Genomic DNA, 18,642 nt, shown 5'->3' with positions numbered 1-18,642 from the left:
AATTAAAGCCCAGGACATATTGATACAGCATGAGTATCCATGTGAAAATAAGGAACGTGGCAGGGAAGGAAGAACTTCAACTAGCTGCTTTGATTGCGGAGCAGCTTTGTGTCTGCTGTTCTTTACCAGGACACGCAGATGCTGTAGCGATGAGCCAGCATGCCGTGCTGCGGGAGGATGCTCACTGCAGGATGGCCAGGTTAACCAACCTTCCTCCTGTCTCACAGGCATGCTATGGCATCCTGAAGGTCCCCATCGGCAGCTGGCTGTGCCGGACCTGCGCCCTCGGCGTCCAGCCCAAGTGTTTGCTGTGCCCGAAGAGAGGGGGAGCACTGAAACCCACTCGGAGTGGGACGAAATGGGTCCACGTTAGCTGTGCCTTATGGATACCTGAAGTAAGTAAGATGCTTTCTAGCCTTTTCTTGAAATCTGGCACAGACATGATTTCCAGGTGTAGCAGAAATGCAGAGTCACAGCTTGAAGCAGTGATTGAGCACCTGGTGGGAAGGCAGGGCCAACCCAGGGGAGCTCAGGTGTATGCAATGCAGCTGAGTGCCCAGAAGGGCTGGAGCCAGGATCCACCCCTTCCCAGACCTCATTTAAAGGTTGGCAGTGGGGGTGAGGGGATCTCACTGGGGATCCCTGCCTGTGTGAGGCCTTCCGAAGGTAAGCAGATTTTTCATCCTTCATTTCTGTATCCATGGCTGCTGCATTTGGGCTTGTCCTTGTTTGCTGCAGTCCAGGACTTTGCCACTCCACTGTTATTGCTGTACTTTCTGTCACGTTACAGCATTACACCAGGTCTTTGCTCAGATATCTATCAACAGCAATTCCAGTTGGGCTCATCGAGCCCTGCTGAGGTTGGAGCTGCGATGCCCATCAGGCACAAGCTGAGTGTTTAATTAGCAGCCAAGCAGCTCCCCATTAAGGAGGACACTGGAGGGTGCAAGCTGCTGCCCTGCTCATTGGAAGCACCCATGCTCCCTGAGGAGGGGTGATGTTGAAACAGTCTGTAAAGTGTCACTTTGTCCTCCCTTGATGTGAAGTGCAAAGAGGAGTGCTAGAGAGGCAAGGACATACCAGCATTCAGAACAATAAGGATAAATGCTAGCTCAAATTGGCAGGCAGATGGATACAAAAGAAAGGCCAGAGCATCATCTGTATTTGTTTCTGGTTTCTGTGTTGGCTTTTTACCCAAGTTATGAGTGACCTGAGAAATAAGAAGCAAAATATCCACCCCTCATTCTGACTGCCTCAGATACCCCCTGTAGGAGATTTGGGACAGTAATAGGTATTGATGTCTTCTGTTTTCTGATCAGGTTAGCATTGGATGTCCTGAAAAAATGGAACCCATTACGAAGATCTCACATATCCCAGCGAGCAGATGGGCTCTGTCCTGCAGCCTCTGCAAGGAATGCACGGGGACCTGCATTCAGGTACGTGGATCAGTAGCAAGGAAGCTCAGACCCCATGGTTGTGCCTTTAGCAGCCACCAGAGATTCTCGAGCTGTTGGTGGATGAGACCCAGGCTGGGTTCGTTCCTGGCTTGGGTCCCAGGAGCACACCTAACGAGGAGCACGAGCACCAATCAGACATCATCAGCTGTTGTAGTTTGCAATCTTTTAACATTATTGAGTGCTAGGAATCTAGATTAACTTTCTTTTGCGTAACGCAGTGATGTTGCTGTGGTGACACTAATTACCAGGGCTGCAGATGACCTTGGTTGGAGATACCAGGAACCCCCAGCGGAAGGGCTTGGCATGGCTGCCAGGAAGTCCGTTTCTCATGGGATTTAAAGCCTGAGCATTTCACAAGCTGTGGGGTTGGATGTGAAGCCTTTCTTGAGGGGGACAGCAGGAAGCCTCAGGATCAGGCAACCCCCCCCCCCCCCCAAGCCTGCTGGCTTGCAAAATAGAGTATTTACTGCGTATTACATTCCCAGATGTTCTCCTGTTTTGCTGCACCTAAGCAGAGCACCGCAGACATCCGATTTCCTGCTCTTCCCACAGCAGCAGCACGCTGACGAGGTGGCGAAGCGCTCAGCTAAAAGCAGGAGCTCAGCACTCTCCTCTTGCAAAAGTGGGACAGAGCTTCGGGGCTGTGCTCTCAGTGCAGGAGCTTTGCTGGGTCACTTGCATCAAGCTTCACCCTGGCGGTCCCTGGGGATGGGCTGAGATCTGCAGCTGTACGGTGCCGGTGCTTGTGCTTTCCTTGGCAGACCAGACGTGGAAGCAGTCTTGGCACGCAGTAGGGACATGGAATAGCCATTAAGCTTTGAAAAATAGGGAGAAAGGTTTGGATGTGTCCCAATCCCAGCTAATCAGCTCCTGTACAGCGCTGGGAGCTTCACCGCGGAGGTGGATGCGTGTGGCAGTGAGTACAGGAGAGCAGAGCAGCTGGCTGGCGGCAGGAAGGGTGATGGAACAGGGCTGCAGGCTCCGCTGCGTTGGTGTGACTGCCTCAGGTTTAATACCTTCAAGGGAGCTATTTAAAAGCAATCCCCTTAGCTTGAAATGAAACCTCACAATGCTTCTTTAAATCTCTGGTGTTGACTCACTACTTTTTCTTTTTTTTTTTTTTTGATGGTTCTGGGTGGATCTGCTTATTCACCCTGCCAGATGGAGATACTGTGTCATAGCGGCAACTGCTTTCAAAGAACGGAAGGGCAGGGAGAGGAGGCAAACAGGCTTGGCAGCATCAAAGAAAATTCAGCTCCTCCGGGGCTTCATCCTCCCAGCACCGGCATTACGTGTTAGCAGTGCAGTCCCTGGGACTGCATGCATTTGCATTCAGTGTCACCTGAAATGGAAGAGGAGCTTTACTGTCCGATGTGACTTCAGGAGGCTGTCGCTGGAGCGTCTGCTGATGCCACCTGAAGGCTTTCAGGGTGATTTTGCTTCAAGGAAAAGGGGGGAAAAAAGAAGCAAGCGGTGCCTTTGTTTGAGGATTTGCAGAGTAAACCAGCAAGCTCACTCGTAGATAAATAAACACGTTCCATCCGCATCAGAGGTAGAGAGCTGTGTTTTGAGAGCTGATGTTTATGGAGCATATTTTTGATTAGTGCCTGTTTATACAGGTGTAATCTAACTACCTTTGTCAGCGTTTTAGCTTTATGACACGGCTCTGAAAGGAGAGGGTTGTTTGCTGTTAAAGCACTCAGCTTTCACTCCTGGCAGCAGGAGCTGATGCTCCAGGTGCCTGCAGGCTATGGAAGGTCCTCGCTGCTTCCAGGGCAGGTTTATCTGAGTGACTGGAGCTGGGCTCAGCCAGAACAGGAGGCAATATCCCTGGAAGGGAGCTGGAGAGCAGGAGCCCGTCATCCCCAACAGGCATGGGGGTGCCCACAGGCAGAGCTGCAGCTTCAGAAACCTCCACTGCTGTCAGAGACCAATGTGAGGCATCTCTGTGTTGAGGTATTTCTTCCCATCCAGATTTGGCCACCAAAAAGGGAAGCATCCCTTCTGCCCTCTGCACCTCTCTGTGTCTCTGATGTTGCTGCTTGCACATCGTTACTTCTCTTGTTTTTTTTTCTGGTAGAAAGCTGTGTACCTGCTGTAGTCAATCCAGTGCTCCCTTGTGTGGGACATAAGTAATACAGCCCTCTTTTCCCATCCCCTCTTAAGGGGAAGTCATGACTTTATGTGGTGGTTCTTGTGGTCAGACATCAGGATATGCCAAGGAGCACTCGGTATCCAGCAGGAATTTTCTTGTTTGCATTGCTGAACTGCAAGAGAGAGTGCCAGGAGCCGGGATCTGTGCAACCCATGTCCTGACACTCTTGTGGACAGAGGAACCCAATGCCCTCACTGGGAACACCAACTGTCTCTTCTGGAAGAACTTAACTTTCAGGCCAGCCCGAAGAGCTGCGTCTGTTAACTGGTGGCACTCTTCTGTGAAGGACATCATCGTTTGCTGACATCATCCAAAAACTTGAGACTTGGGAGCGGGGGAAGAGCAGTGTGGGTGCTCACCAACATCCTGAGCCCCGCTGCGAAGTGGGGCCCCCGCATCATCTAAGGACACAGCGGGGCTGAAATTGCATGTTCTGTCTGAAAAGTGCCACTGGGAACCAACCCGTCTGTGGTCACTAAAAATCACATGGTGTTTCTTTGTGAGGATGCAGAAGTGTCGTATCTGATGGCTTGGCTGGGGTTCAGCGCTGGTGATTGCTTTTTCCTTCCTAAATTTCCCTTGCAGCTCTGTTGGAGTAGCCACTTCCTTCCACTTCTGCCTCAGAGCTGCAGCGTAGCACCACTGTTAGCTGGTAAACGTCTGCTGGGTCTCATGGTTAGCAGTGTTTGAATTTCATGGGCAGATAAAGTCATCCCTCTACTTCTCCCCGCCAAGATTGGTTTGAGGACTAATTAGCAGCCCACATCAATCTCTGGTGCAGTTTTCACCGTCTCAGAGCTGTGTTTGGGGATGGATTTGCTTCTACCTGGTGCAGCAGATGTCCTGAAATCCTGGAGCTGAAGACACTGTGGGACAAGGAGCAGGATTGGACGCAGAGCGGGTCAGGGGGTGCCCACTCTGTATGCCCAGGCTGTTCCATGTGGCAGCACCCAGCACAGACGAACCCATCCCAGCACCACTCTGCTCTCCAGGGCTGGGATGGATCAATGTGTGCCTACTTCTGGCTCAGGCAAGGTCACTGAGAGCTGCTGCTGACCAGGTGTGTTCCTTTGCTGCCCTGTCATTGGAGCAGCCTCATTGCTTTGCATTTCGGACACGGTTTCTGTCAACTGCTGCTTGCCATCTGCTGGAGGAGGAATCCGGGATGGATGTCATTCATTTTGCTTTATTGCTGAGGTTGATAACCCCTGCTGCTGGTGCTGTCCTAGTGAACCCTGGATGTGCTGACGGTGACATCACGCTGCTGTGGGCTGTCCCCAGCACGGGCTGCTGTGGCCCTGTCTCTGTAGGTATTTATGTGCATTGCAACACAAAAGGATCTTCCCAATGATTTAGTTTGAAGCACCCCCAGCTGTTACACCAAAATAGACACAAGGAGTCTGTCTGTGGCTATATATCTCTGTGCACTGAGATTACCATCTTGGCTACCAGACAAGAAAACTCAATCAAGGGAACTTACAGCTGGCAAAGGCTTCCAACCTTAATGTGCCATTAAAGTGAGGAAGAGGGACTCCATCAAACGACACTGCGTCTCCTCCTTGTAGTAAATCTCTCTCCATGACTGCAGGAGTGAGCGCGTGCACTCTAAAAGCCAGCACATGATATATTAACTCCTCCAAAAGCTGGCAGCCACCTTCACAAGCAGTTCCGGGCTGAAATTAGGAACAGGAGGATGTATTGGAACAGAGCGAGTTCAGCTGCTCGCATTCCATGTCAGCACCTGGAGATGTGAGTATGGATGGACATGGCAGGTACGGTGGATGTGAAGTCCTGGCCCTGGTGGCAGGCATGTGCCACCAGCAGCAGCGTGTCACTGCTGGGAGAGCTGGTGCCCAGCACCCACCCCTGGGGCATAGTAATGCTTGGCAATCCAACTTCTGGTCCTTGGATACCATCATTATTTCTTTTCTGTTCATTCTGAAAATTAAAGTGCGGCACAGCAGAGCCCTGGTGGAACCCTGCAGCATCCTGGTGGTTTGTGTTCCATGTGCGGGGAGGTTTGTGGCCAGGCTGGTGCTGCACCCCGCTGCCCTGCCACAGCAGTCCCTGCATAATGCTGAAATGCTGTGCCTAGAGTGATAGGTCACTTAAAATGCTTCGTTATTGCAGTTTAAATGGTCATTAGCAGCTGGAGGAGACTGATTTCTTATGGGTTATGGTTGAAGCGATTACCTGACATTATGGGCCATTAAAAAGCAGTTAATGAACGGAGGGGTGAATGTGCTGATGTGGGTATTGGTGCTGCACTGGCAGTGCGTTGCTTTTCATCTGTAGGAAACCAGGTTTGGGTTCTTCTGTTCTGCTGTCTGTGAGATTCAAGTAACTGAAGTGTAAGGTAAGTTAGGGAAATGGTTAGGTGTACATTTGATAAGTCCAGTCACCGAACCAATTCTCAAACCTTATTTCATGAACATATGGAGCATGTTGGCTCTGTATATGGTGCATTTCATTTTTCTTTCCTATTTTTTTTTTTAATGGAGCTAATTAAAGTCTGTATAGCTTCCAGAAGAAGAAGGCATGGTGATCTGGGAGCACTGTCTGCTGCTTACGTACTCTGTTCACTCCCAAACCTTAACACCTGTAGGCTGTCATTAACAACGGCATAGGAATGGAGTGGGGTAGGGAGCAGGATGAAATAAAGATGGAAATGTCTCAGGATAAATCAGCCTTCAATCTTTGGGCATCCCATTGGCCACATGTTGTTGATGTGTTGCTGGAGGAGCTGTCAGTCTCATATTTATGGTAGGTGAAAGGCATCAGGGCTTGTCACAGAGAACACAAGCAGGTTGGGTGAGGAGGTGCCTGGTGGGTCCTGGGTTCCTCTGCTGGGGATTTTGGTGTCCACCCTCACTGGTGTGTAGGACTCAGGCAATGCAGCCTGAGCAGTGTGTGTTACGGAGCCACCATGGCTTGGGGGTGGGTGCTGTCACCCCGAGGGCATCACTCCTTTAGTGGAGCTGTGTCATGCGGTCCCGTTGTGCCCTCACCGTCAGCCCTGTCCTCTCCCCACAGTGCTCCATGCCCGCCTGCGTCACCGCGTTCCACGTCACCTGCGCCTTCGACCACAACCTCGACATGCGGACTATTTTAGCAGACAACGATGAAGTGAAGTTCAAGTCCTTCTGCCTGGAGCACAGCACCGGTGCCACCAAACTACCCGAGGAGGCGCGGACGGAACCTGACCAAGCCCAGCTGGACCTGGAGAAGGTGACGCTGCGGAAGCAAAAGCTCCAGCAGCTGGAGGAGGACTTCTATGAACTCGTGAAGCCTTCCGAGGTGGCAGAGAACCTCGACTTAAGTGAGTCGCTGGTGGATTTTGTCTATCAGTACTGGAAGCTGAAGAGGAAAGCGAACTCCAACAAACCACTGCTGACACCAAAAACGGATGAAGTGGACAACTTGGCTCAGCAGGAGCAGGATGTTCTCTACCGGCGCTTGAAGCTTTTCACGCACCTCAGGCAAGACCTGGAGAGGGTGAGTGTGGCTTTCCCCGTAACGGCAAACCCGTGTGCTCCATCAGGGCTGCTGTTGCTGGAGGGATGTTGTTGCGCACATCCCTATACGGACCGCTGTGCTGAGCTGTCCCAGGAGGCTCTCACCTGGCCAGGGTGGATGTGGGGTGATGGCAGCCCCCAGATGCTCTCCAGGCAGCGTTTAGAAATGAACCGAGGGTTGAGGTTTAGCTCTGCAAACGTGCCGGTCCCATTTCCTGGGTATCCTGATGCGGTCCTCCTCGCTTTTCCTTCTTTTCTTCTGGGCTCTTTTTGGTTAGAAGCCTTTACCAAGAGCTGGCTGTTTAAATTAGCTGTAACAAAAAGCTGTATGGTTCCCAGGCTTCCCTCCCAGCGTCTCAGCTTGGCTGGAGGAGCAGTGCGGGTGGTGTTTTACTGTCTAAGTGTGTGTAAATACCAGCAGTCTCTAAGCAGAGTGCAAGCGATGCTTTCTTCCAGGAGCATAAAATTGCAGAGAGGAGATATTGCCAAACACTTTGATATACTGCTTGCCAGAGGCAGTTGTTTTCCTCATAAAGAAATTTCAGTTTGATGTTTTCTTCCATCCAGAACAAAAAAAAAGAAAGCGTAGTAAACTATGGAGAAGCGAGCTGTGTGTTGTGTATTTGCAGCTAGGAGATGGAAAAAACTTTTCTCTCCTGTACACCTGAGTGCTCCCAGGCTGTCCCCAGGCGGCAGCGAGGCCCCGGGCTGCTCACTGTACCCATGTGTGGGTTCACAGCTTGGCAACCCCACCAAAACCAGCCACGTCCTGGGGAAGCACTGCATGGCTGCAGCCGTGGTGACAGAGCCGGGCTGCCCCCCTCGTGCTGCACACGGTGGCACTGAGCCGTGGCACCAGGCTGGCACTGGAGCTGTCTGCAGCTGCGTGCCCATGAAAAGCAGCTGTGATACCATGGGTTTGCATGAGAGCTGCGGGCACTGGGGGATGCATCCTGCCCCCGATGGATGTGCTGCTGGTTGGGGTTTGTCCTGGGGGGCTGGGGCTGGAGAAGGAAGCATTAAGTGCACTTTGCTACGGGAAAGCTTATTTCTTGTGCTTGGTGGCTTGCACTTAGAGCTTCCCTCTCAGATGGCAAAATGTCATGAGCTGTAGTACAAAATGAAGTGAGACTGCAGGTACCTGTGGGGCAAACGTGAATCAGTGTGTGGAGGGGAAGGTGCTGGCCAGCTGTGGGTCAGGGCAGCCACACCTGCACATGACTACTGGCACAGTCTGGTGTCAGCTGATGGTGTTCTGCTGCGTTTGTACACCATCAGCACCTGCTGCAGGGCAGTGGGCAGTTTGGCATGGCTCATGCAAACAGCACAGCCGTGCTGCTGCCCCACAGTGCTGGGCCTGGATCTGCCCTCCTCGCCCACCTCCATGCTGGATGCAAAAGGGGAATTCATGGGTAAGAATGGAAATAGTTCTCCATTAGCCCCACAACTTCTGGTGCAAGTCCCTGTGTCCCGTGTGAGGGGGCCCATGATAGGAGGGGATGCCCCAGCTGCATCACAGTACTGCTCCAGTGGCGTCCCAACCTCTGAGACTTACAGAATCCTTTAGAAACATTAACTGTTAATGAGGCCTGTGAACAATTAATGGGAGATTACAACAGCTTGTGCATCCACACTGTTGCTGTGTGATTTCTGGTAAGGTACCCAGGGTTCTCTTGGCTCTATTCCCTTTTGGTGAGTATTGCTCTCTTTATGCACTGATGTTCATCAGCAGCACAGATTGAAGGATGCTCTGCAGGTTAATCCTGCCTGCTCAGGGAGGTGCCCTGGCCCTGCTTCCCTGCCCAAGAGCTGTGTTAGAAAATATGGGGGCAAAAGTGTGAATCCTGCTTGTGAGTTCAGCCTGTGAAGGAGAGGTAACAGACTAACGTGGGTGTTTGTATTCAGCTGGATGAGGCTGGGATGAGGGGATGGACAACCGGGCGCAGAGCTGTCCCCAGGCAGCAAAGCAGTGATGCAGCTTAGGGATTCATTTCCAGCCCTGCTAAACCAGACACTGCTTCTTGTGTTTCTGTAGGTTAGAAATCTCTGTTACATGGTGACGAGACGGGAGAAAATGAAGCACACCATTTGTAAACTCCAGGAGCAGATCTTCCACCTGCAGATGATACTCATTGAGAAGGACCTTTACCCAGGTCAGTACCGCTTGCAGGAGCTGTTCGGTGCCCTCCTCTGAACCTCAGTCCCCCAGCAGAGGAAGGCAGAGCCACCCCTGCCCTGCTGGGTGCTTCCACCACAGTTCCTACGTTGACTCATCGAACGTTTACAGCTTTGTTCTGAAGCGTGCAGTAATGCCTTATTGTGGGGGACCGAGTGTGACAGCAAGGACTGCTGGCACCGTCCCTCCTAATCCTCGCTCAGACGAATGCTGTTAGGTGCTGGTGCTAAAACAGAATCCCAGGGTTCACATGAAGGTGCTGCTGCAGGAGCGCGTGGTATGGGGCTGCTCCTCAGCGCTGCCTGGCCTTGTGAAGCAGCTCTGGGGTCTGTTTGGTTCCCTCTGTCGTGCCAGAAGTTAAGCTGTGGATGGGATGGCTCTTACCTCCTTCAACGCTGTGGCCTGTAGTTCTTCCTGCTCCGTGTACTGGTTAGTGGGAATGACACATGTACTTCCTGCAAGGCCTCTGGCACCTCTTCGTTAAGGAACTGAAATAAAGTTGCTTTCCTTCTGTCTTTTTTTTTTTCCCCTTTTCAAACAAGCACTGCCCAAACCCACAGCCCCGCATCCCTCCCCCTTTTTTCAGTGGCAGCACAGGACCAGGCTCTGTGGCTGCAGAACAGTTTTTCCAGAAGCAGCATCTGGAGCTTTGGCAAATGCATCCGACTCTTGTTGTGTTTGTGGCTTTGGAGTTGCATCTGAAGCCATCACATGTTTGGGGTTTCTTCAGGAACTGTCTGGGCTGAGCTTTCCTTTACAAAAGTTTCCTTTGACTGAAGTTTTGGAGGCCGAGACGTGTGCGTGTTGAGACGTGTGGGGTTTGGATCCTGTGCAGATCGCCCTGCGTGGCCGGAGCTGGGCAGCACAGGGCCCGGGGTGTGCAATGAGGACATGGGCTGGTGGCAGGGGCAGGTTGCTGCTCCTCTGGTTAGCAGGTTTCACTGAAAGGGCCGCTTCAGGAGCTCAGCCTGCTGTCACGTCGGCTGTTTGGGGAAGCTGGCTGAACCCAGTTCTTCAGCTGGGTCATTTTCCAGGAAGGCTTTTGGCAGGGTGGGAACTCACCTCCCAGCACAGGACTGAACGGAGCTGGAGCACCAGAGCGCGTGCTGAGAGCTCCCGGTGGCATTGGATGTGCACTGGGGGGAACTGGAGCATCTGTGAGTGTTTGGCCTGCCTGGAGGACTGTAGTTATGGGGCGATTTGTATGGCAGATGGGTATGCAGGCTTTGTGATTGCGTTCTGATGCAAGTGGTATTCTCATGTAGCCCCAAACACTTTGTATTTGCCCATGAGCTTTATGCTCTGAGCTGGCTGGGGCAAGCTGCTGTTCAGCTGCTGGGTGGCCTCCCTGGGCTCTTTCCATGGGTCAAAGAGCATTTCATTGTTTTATTTTCTGTTGACAGCACAGCTCCCCACTGTGGGGTAGCACATCCCACCCCTCGGGCCATCCGTCCTCCAACCCTACATGCTGCTCCCATCCTCAGTGCCCACATCCCACCTCTGCCACCCGCATCCCACACGATGCTCTCAGCACCCACACGTTTTGCTGAGCTTCCTCACTTCCAGGTGACTTACAGCTAAAGGTCCTCAGCAGCTCACAGCACCAAACCTATGTGAACCATGCTGCTGTGTTCTGCATTGTTTGCAACCGAAAAGTGATTCGATGGCTGAGTGAGTGGCAGTCGATGGGAGGTGGTCGCTGTAGCAATGCCTCTGTGCTGCTCCTGACCAGATTGCTCTGCACACCTGCAGTTTCTCAGGGAAAGAAGAAAATCTGCATTGTTTTGCCTGGACAAAGCTGGTTTTTAACTGCTTTTCACTGGAGCTATAACCAAAGTCAGTTGGGGTTATCCCAGGGGTGGTTTTAGCTCAGGTTGGTTTTGGAATGACTCCCATACGAAGAGCCATTCTTGAGGGGTTTATTTTTCTCACTGATAAATGATGATTTCAGCAGGAGATCTTTAATAAAATCAGTGAGAACTGCCCGTGTAAGATGAGCCCATCTCTCTCTCCCTTATTTTTATTGCACGAAGCGGGAAGAAAACGCTGCCTGGCTTTGAAACATGGCTGCTATTTTGACAGGTCCATCTTCACAAAGTAACGTTCACGTTTCTCTTTAGATCCCTTGTGCTGTCCAAACAAAGTTATGTTTTTATTTTGCAAGCAAAATGAAAAATGTGTCTGTTTCTCCTGTTATTTGGCAGGAACGCAGCAAATACCCATTTGGCTTTTGCTTTTCTTTCTTGTGGTGAGCCCTGTGCTTGTGAGGGGTTCTGGCAGCCCTGGGACTGTAAATCCCCTGTGCATGCAGGTGCTGTGCGGATGCCCTCTGCTCACCCCATGCGTTTCCAGCCTAGCTGGAAGGAGAGGGGCTGTTCTTTGGGCTGCCCCCATCCGACACAGCAAATTGATGCACTTGCATCAGGAACAGCGTCCAGTTCTTAACATCATTGCTTTGGCAGCTGCATGGCTTGTGCAGGTCTGAGCTGTCGGCCAGGCTGGCAGCCTGCATGGCTCACCTCCATCAGCTGCCCAAACGCTGGTGTGAGAGCAGTGTCCTTCCCCCTTCAAAAATCAAAATGGATGTTTTAGCACGGACTTCTCTGGGCCTGAGAGAGTAACTGAAAACCTTTGGAGTATTGCGCTTGGCAATACAAGTTGTACTTTTGTAGGGTATGTATTTGTCCTGTTTACCCAAGAGGAATAAATCCAGTAGAAATTCGAAACCATTTAGGAAACATTGATTTTTAGCTGAATGGCTGCATAGCTTGCAGTTACATTCCTGGCTTTCCATAGGCGATGTTGCTCATCTTTCCTCCTCCGTTTAGCTGTGTTCAATACGCCGGTTTTATAGCTTTGTTTTTTTCCATCACTGCCTGGTATGAGAGTAAACAGTTACCACAGCTGAAAGGTACAATCGCACCAAGGTCTGCTGAAAAACACTGCTGGTGCCACATGCTTTGCAGCTCAGTGCCTCCTGCAGCTGCATCTGCAGCCAGACTGGGGTGTGCACAGGCTGTTTGCATGGTGTGCCAGCAGGTTTGGAGGGTCCCTGGTCTCCTGGAGGGTTTCAGAACAGTTTGGGTGTGTTGCTGGTCTTCTGGAGGGTTTCTGTATGGAGTTTGGGGTTATTTCTCATCTCCTGGTGGGTTTTACAGCAGGGTTTGGGCTTGTTCCTGGCCTCTGTGAAGTTTCCAGAGTAGAGACTGGGGGTGTCCCCTCTGCTTCTCCCTGCAGCCCCAAAACCCCATTCCAGGAGGGTGCCTTGGCGGCTGCACAATCTCTAGTGAGTCTGTTGCCTTTGGTGGCACTGCTCCTGTGGCCATGCCAAGCTCACAGCCCAAACCTCTTTTATGTAGCCTACAGGATTCACGTTTCCTTAACCTATAGAGACGTGAGCCTACATTTGGCCAAGAAGTGGCACAGCCTTCGTCCCTGCAGGGTGTGCCCCGGGGAGCTGTGGCTCATCCTGGGGCCTGGTCTCACACACAGTTTTCCTTTTTCTCTAAAAAATGCCAGAACAAACTGGGAAGAAGACAAAGGGTAAGAAAAGTGATCCGAGAAGGAAAGGAAGAGATGGTAGAAAAAATAGCCCTGAGAAGAAAGAAAAAAGGAAATCAGTCAACGAAACTGTGTTGGGACAACTGGGTAAGTCTGATTTTATGGGCACAAGAGCTTCTCGTGGGCTGGCAGCTCTCCGGAGGCTCCTGCTTTTGGGGAGCGGCGTTGAGGAGCAGTGCGGTGCAGCCCCCAGCCCATCCCATGTGGGATCAGCCCCAGCATGCCACGGCCACAGTGCTGCAGCAGAGACCTCACCCTGCTGGGTTCAGGCTGTAAAACAGCCTCGGGGTTGCACGGTGTGCAAGAAAAGCTGCAATTGCACTCGGTGATAAAATCAGACTTACCCACTTCAAAGCAGGGCGGATCCTGTACATCTTCTGTGCCATTTTGCTTGCATGTACCTCCAGCACCATCAGTGCTGTTCCAGCAGATGCTTCTCCCACCTCTTGCTCTGCTCCATCAGCTGCGACCCCACCAGCAGAGCAGGGGGAGTTTTCTGGGGCAAACTCTGTCCTATTGAACGGGGGCCTACAGGGTTGTGGAAAGAAGCTGTCCTTCAGTCAGTCTGGAAAACCAGGCAGCAGAGAAGAGGAACGAGGTCTTGCAAAGCTTCACCAGGGTCTTGCAGTGTGCTGGATTTTACAAAGAGCTTGAGGCATCGCTTGGGGCAGCTGTGATGGGGAGGAGCCTTGGGGTGCACTGAGCTGATCATCCCTGTGCTCCCTGCCCTGCCCTGCAGCACCAGCAGAACTGTTCTGCAGAAGAACCACAGGGGCACATGGGGACTTCCTCTTGGGGTGACGGTCCCCAGGCTGGGCTCACTGCAGCTTCATACTAGCGGTTAACCCCTGGGGTGCTTACCCACACGGAAAGGTGGCACTGGGTCATGCACCGTGGGGGGGGAGGGGGGATGTGTTTGCCGTGCTGTGAGTCAGAGCACCACTGCGCTGCTGCTTTGGCAGGCAAACACTCACAGCAAAAGTCAGATCTCATCTTTCCCCCAGCCCTGAAGGAAGCTGTGATGTCGGACCGATGGGTTTCTGTTGCAGGGATTGAAGCTGGTTCTGCCTGTGTGCCTTTGGCATTGCTTCTTGGTCTGCTGATTCGGCACGTCCCAGCCCATCATGCTCACTCTTGCTCTCAGACAGAATTATTAGGATGCTTTTCAGCTTTTTCCATTCCAGCCTGTCATCTCTGCTGCCGCTCTTTGATTCTCATGCTTCCAAGTGCTCAGAGGGAGCTTCCAGTCCCTCCTCCCATCTCACCCAATCCATGCTGTGTTAGGGTTCACTGCCCGTTCAAGAGTGTGCTGGGAGCTGAGTTAGCGCAGCGCTGCGGGCAGTGGGGCAGCAGTGGGGGTCAGCCAGGACGTGCCTCCGGGCAGGACTGTGCAACAGCTCTTCAGCAGGGGATGCTGAGCCCTCCTTGTCCTGCCGCCCCTGCACTATGCTGTGGTTCCGGGCTGCAGGAAGATGCTCTGCTCAGATCTGTATGTGCCGTGACCCCATGGTCAGATTCACTACTGCAACAAACCCTCTTCTGGTTCCCCATGTGGCATGCTGAGCTTTGCCATTTTGAGTTGATCCAGTGTCAGGGAGTTTTGCTGAGCACTGTGTGTTCTTGGTCAAAGGGAAGAGCTGCTTCTGGTTCCTGAGCCAATTCTCCACTTTTGTTTTCCCAGGCTTGTCGACTTCCTTCCCCATCGATGGGACCTTCTTCAACAGCTGGCTGGCGCAGTCGGTGCAGATCACGGCCGAGAACATGGCCATGAGCGAGTGGTCCCTGAACAACGCGCACCACGAGGACAGCACGCCCGGCCTGTCCGAGGAGCTGCTCCAGGACGAGGAGACGCTGCTCAGCTTCATGATGGACCACTCCCTGAGGTCCCCCTTCAAACAGAGCGAGGCCGCCAAGAAAGTGAAAAGCAAAACAAGAACGAACACTAAGAAAAAGCCGCCCCGGAGCGGCCTGACCGCCGTGTTCAGGAGCCAGCAGGAGGGCTCGGAGCGGTGGACTAACCACGGCAGCGACCTGTCAGACGATGCTGCCAAGCCCTGTGCCCAGGAATCGCGGCCCGGCAGGTCGGAGAAAGGGGCGGCGAGGCCCGCGGACCGCAGGGGATCGGGCGAGGCGAAAAGGGCGGCGAGGAGGGGGCCCGGCCCCAAAGGCAACGACCCGCCGGCCCCGCGAGGCTGTGCTGGAGAGGAGGAGGCGGTGGTGGCGGCCAACGGCGCTCGGCCCGAGCCCAACCCCGCGGCTCAAGTGCCTGACCCCGTAGGTAGCCCGAAAACCGTCGTGCGGTTCAAATTACCAAAGGAGAGCCGAGGGACTCGGCGCTCGCAGCCCCCCAAGACCGACGGCCCCGGAGGGCCCCCCCTGCGCCGCTTCGAGGCTGAGACGGATGGCTACTTCTCCGACGCCGAGATGAGCGACTCGGACGGGGAGCCGCGGGGCGGCCGGGCGCAGCGGGGCCAGCTGGAGCCGGGCGGCGAGGAGATCGTGCGGATGAGCATCCTGGCTTCCTAACGGCACGCGGCCGCCCTGCTCCTCCCATCACAACTGCCATGTCCGATTTCTGCCTAGTATCACAGCGAGAGGGGGATTTTTAATCTGTATATATAGTTGGAAATTCGGCACCGTTGTCTTTCTCTTCTCTTTTTGCCTGAGATACAGCTTCAGCTTCACCGACGTAGATTGCCGTGACAGTAGTTGTCCCCTCCGGCTGCTCCGCTCCCTGCGGGGGCGGCCACCCAATGGGCATTATTCCAGAGGGGCAGATCTCCCTCCTTGGGCTGTATCGGGGTAAGGGCAGAGGCCGGGAGCTGAGCAGGGAAGCCATCGGTGGGCGCGTGCATTGTCAGGGGAGGGAAGTACGTGATGCTCAAATAAATAACGACAAAAGCACAACGAGTTTGGTGGGGGGGAGCGCTCGGGGCGGGAGGGAGCTGCTTTGTGTTTGTGTCTGTAGAAAAACCTCAGCCATTGCTTTGTTCCCTTCTGATTGGAAACCATCCTGGGTTGTCCCTGTCCCCGAGGCGCCACCTCGGCCCCCAGAAGCGCTTCGCTCAGGTTCATGGGTTAGCGCTCAGCGAGCCGGAATGGAGGCGTGGGGAAGGGCAGAGAGGGAAGAATCCTTTAGGAGCAGTTCGGGGCTGGGCAGCCCTCACCCACCTGAGCCCCCCTGCACAGCAGTGCTCAGCCCCAGGCACCGCACCCGGGGGGAAGGAGCACCCTCTGACTTTCCGACAAAACGCTACCATGGAAATGGTGAATTTATCCCTCCCCATCCTTTATCCTTTTTGTTGTTTTTCTTTTTAATTCCTTAAATCCTGGTTACGAGCTGTTGACTCCTTGTGGGAGGGTGATTCACAGAAGCTGACATTATAAATATGACAATAATTTAATGCATAAAACGTCCCCAATAAGCCTTAAATGTTGTTCGAAGCCCGTGTTACCGCCGAGTCAGGCGAATTTCCGTGTTTGCACTTAATTGCACCATTACTTCGGTTTTGGCTTCAAAGGTCACAGTGAAGTCGCGCTACGTGTTTTATTGGAGTGACCCCAGTGTGAGCTCAGGGAACAAAAAAAAAAGGAATTCACTGAAACTTTTGTTGTTGTTGTTTTTTAAAAATAACTAAAAAAAAAAGATTAAAAAAGAAAAAAAAAAAAAAGAGAAACTAACCAACCTGGGACACTTCTGCAACCGGTTAAAACCCATCACTTCAAACAGAAAACCCTACAGTTGTCCAACAGAGCAGTCAAATCTTTTTTGTGGATGCCAAAGAATACGTTGACAGTCAAGCAGCACAGCCAGAAACCGGAAACTTGTCACTAGGAACAATTGGGAGTTATTTAGCAACCAAGGACTAAAGACACACTCATGCACACTGCTGCGGCGTTAGGTTCCAAGCTTGCTGAAGGGGTGCTGAGCCTGCGCCCCTCCGTTTTGATTTCCAGTGCTTTTTGCTCATTTCACTGTGAGCTTTCTTCTGATACTCTGAGACTCCTTGAACCGACTGTCCCGGTGTTTTAGAGTAGATCAGCTTTATCAGCCTTCAGAGAGTCCTGATTAGCGGTCAGATTGCAGCCCGGCTCACCCCACGGTGCCCCCCTGGGTGCCCCCCGAGCTGGGATGGAGCGCCCGGAGCGCGGCTGCACCGCGGGGAACAGAACCACGGAGCGGCCAAACGGGAACCACCTCCCATAGAAATTCATCCTTCGAGGTTGGAAATGAGAATCTGCTCATTAATTAAGGCTCGGTATGTTCAGATAATGTTAAATACAGTAAATAGGACTTAGTTTATCTTATCAGGCTTGCTAGCTTTAGCTACAGTATCCTAGTATAAGAGTCATACCAATAATCAATATGCTGCCTTTTAATGAATCTTGCTTCCGTGTGCTTCACTCAGTTATGGTTAAACAAAAGCAATCCACAACTTTTCACTGTACACAGCTCCACTCATCGGCTTCTGCACTCCTCGTCTTCTCAGTACAGGAAAGCAAACGGGGGGACCGTGCGGAACAGCCCCAGCGCGGCGGTGTGCTTCGGCAGCGGGTCGGGAGGAGCCGTGGGCTGCGCGACGAGAGCGATGCACAAGGGCCGTATTTTTTTTTTCTTCTTTTTTTTTTTTTTTTTTGATGACGCTGTAAAATGTATTTTGAGATGAAGAGAAAGAGAATCTACGGGGTTTATTTTGCTAGAGAGAAAATATTGTCTTTTCAGATGTATGAACCGCGGTTTGCACTGTAAGAGCGCCCGTCGCCTCGGCAGCGGGGCAGCCCCATCCAGCAGCCCCAGCACCAGCACAGGGCTGGGACAGCCCCCGCTGGCAGCACCGCTCCCCAGAGCCATCCACCCTTCGCCCCCTCACCGTGGCCGGCGCCGGTCGTTCCGCCGGGCCGCCCCGTTTGCTCCATCCGCACACACAGCCCAGACCCACCCCACGTCAGTCACAGGAAACGATATGAATGTCGCAGGAGGAAACCCTTCTGTTTTCTTTGTTTCAAAGAACGTGATGTGCCATTTGTTAATATAAAAGAGAAATATTGAAAATATATTGAAAAGAGCAATTTTAAATTATTTTTGGCTTATGTTGCAATATTTATTTTCTTGTATTAGAAATTCCTTTGTAGAGAAAAAAAAATGTATTTTTCATTAATGCAAAAACCTATTTCTCCTTTTTGTACATTTTCCATGTTAGTTAATCCTTAAAGCAATATAATGTTATCAGACTCGTTCTGTGTGAGACTGTATTATGCATGCTCTTTGTGTTGCCTTGGAATAGCTCTGTCTGCCATTATTTTCATCCTGTTTAGGTACAGTGTATGCTTTAATACACATTGGGACCATGGCCCATTGCTTATGAGAGAAAAACAAAACGAAACGACAAAACGAAACCTTTGCATTCCTCAATGTGTTGGCAAATGCAGTCAATAAAGCAGTGTTTTACGTGTGCGTGCATATCGGCGTGCTCTGTACCGCTGAGTTCTGGGGGTATCTCTGCCCAAAGGCTTTGCGCTGCATTTCCATCGCTGGGCATCGGTGCTCAGAGGTGCTCCCAACCCGTGGGGATGTGGCCCGTGGGGACGTGGTTATGGTGGAGGGATGGGGTTGGATGGGGGGTCTGAGAGCTCTTTCCAGCCCAAACGCTTCTATGACTCCAAAACACCAACGGGGCGGAGGCGTCCCCGTAAATCCGCAGCCGTGGATGTGGAAGTGAATGGATTTCCCCTCGGCGTCCCCTGGAAGGATCGCAGTAGGATCTCCTTCATTGTGTT

General features: G+C 52.3%; 1 protein-coding gene across 5 annotated transcripts in view; it reads left to right on the top strand.

Annotated features, from left to right (window-relative positions):
* JADE2 (jade family PHD finger 2) overlaps positions 1-18,325 on the top strand; it is a 57,268-nt gene extending 38,943 nt beyond the window's left edge. For 4 of the 5 annotated variants that reach the window (XM_046900485.1, XM_015294092.4, XM_015294091.4 and 1 more), the window contains exons 7-12: positions 228-395; positions 1,320-1,436; positions 6,646-7,107; positions 9,163-9,280; positions 12,823-12,951; positions 14,546-18,325. In XM_046900485.1, the coding sequence (XP_046756441.1) occupies positions 228-395; positions 1,320-1,436; positions 6,646-7,107; positions 9,163-9,280; positions 12,823-12,951; positions 14,546-15,390 (1,839 nt within the window). In that variant the 3' untranslated portion in view covers positions 15,391-18,325. The remainder of the gene's footprint in view (positions 1-227; positions 396-1,319; positions 1,437-6,645; positions 7,108-9,162; positions 9,281-12,822; positions 12,952-14,545) is intronic. The other variant, XM_025155032.3, reaches the window with a different exon arrangement.
* The last annotated feature ends 317 nt before the right edge of the window (positions 18,326-18,642 follow it).

The sequence above is a fragment of the Gallus gallus genome, chromosome 13 (genome assembly GCF_016699485.2).
Source record: "Gallus gallus isolate bGalGal1 chromosome 13, bGalGal1.mat.broiler.GRCg7b, whole genome shotgun sequence".
Classification (NCBI taxonomy): domain Eukaryota; kingdom Metazoa; phylum Chordata; class Aves; order Galliformes; family Phasianidae; genus Gallus; species Gallus gallus.
The sequence above is the reverse complement of the archived record's forward strand: the minus strand, read 5'-3'. Positions and strand labels throughout refer to the sequence as shown.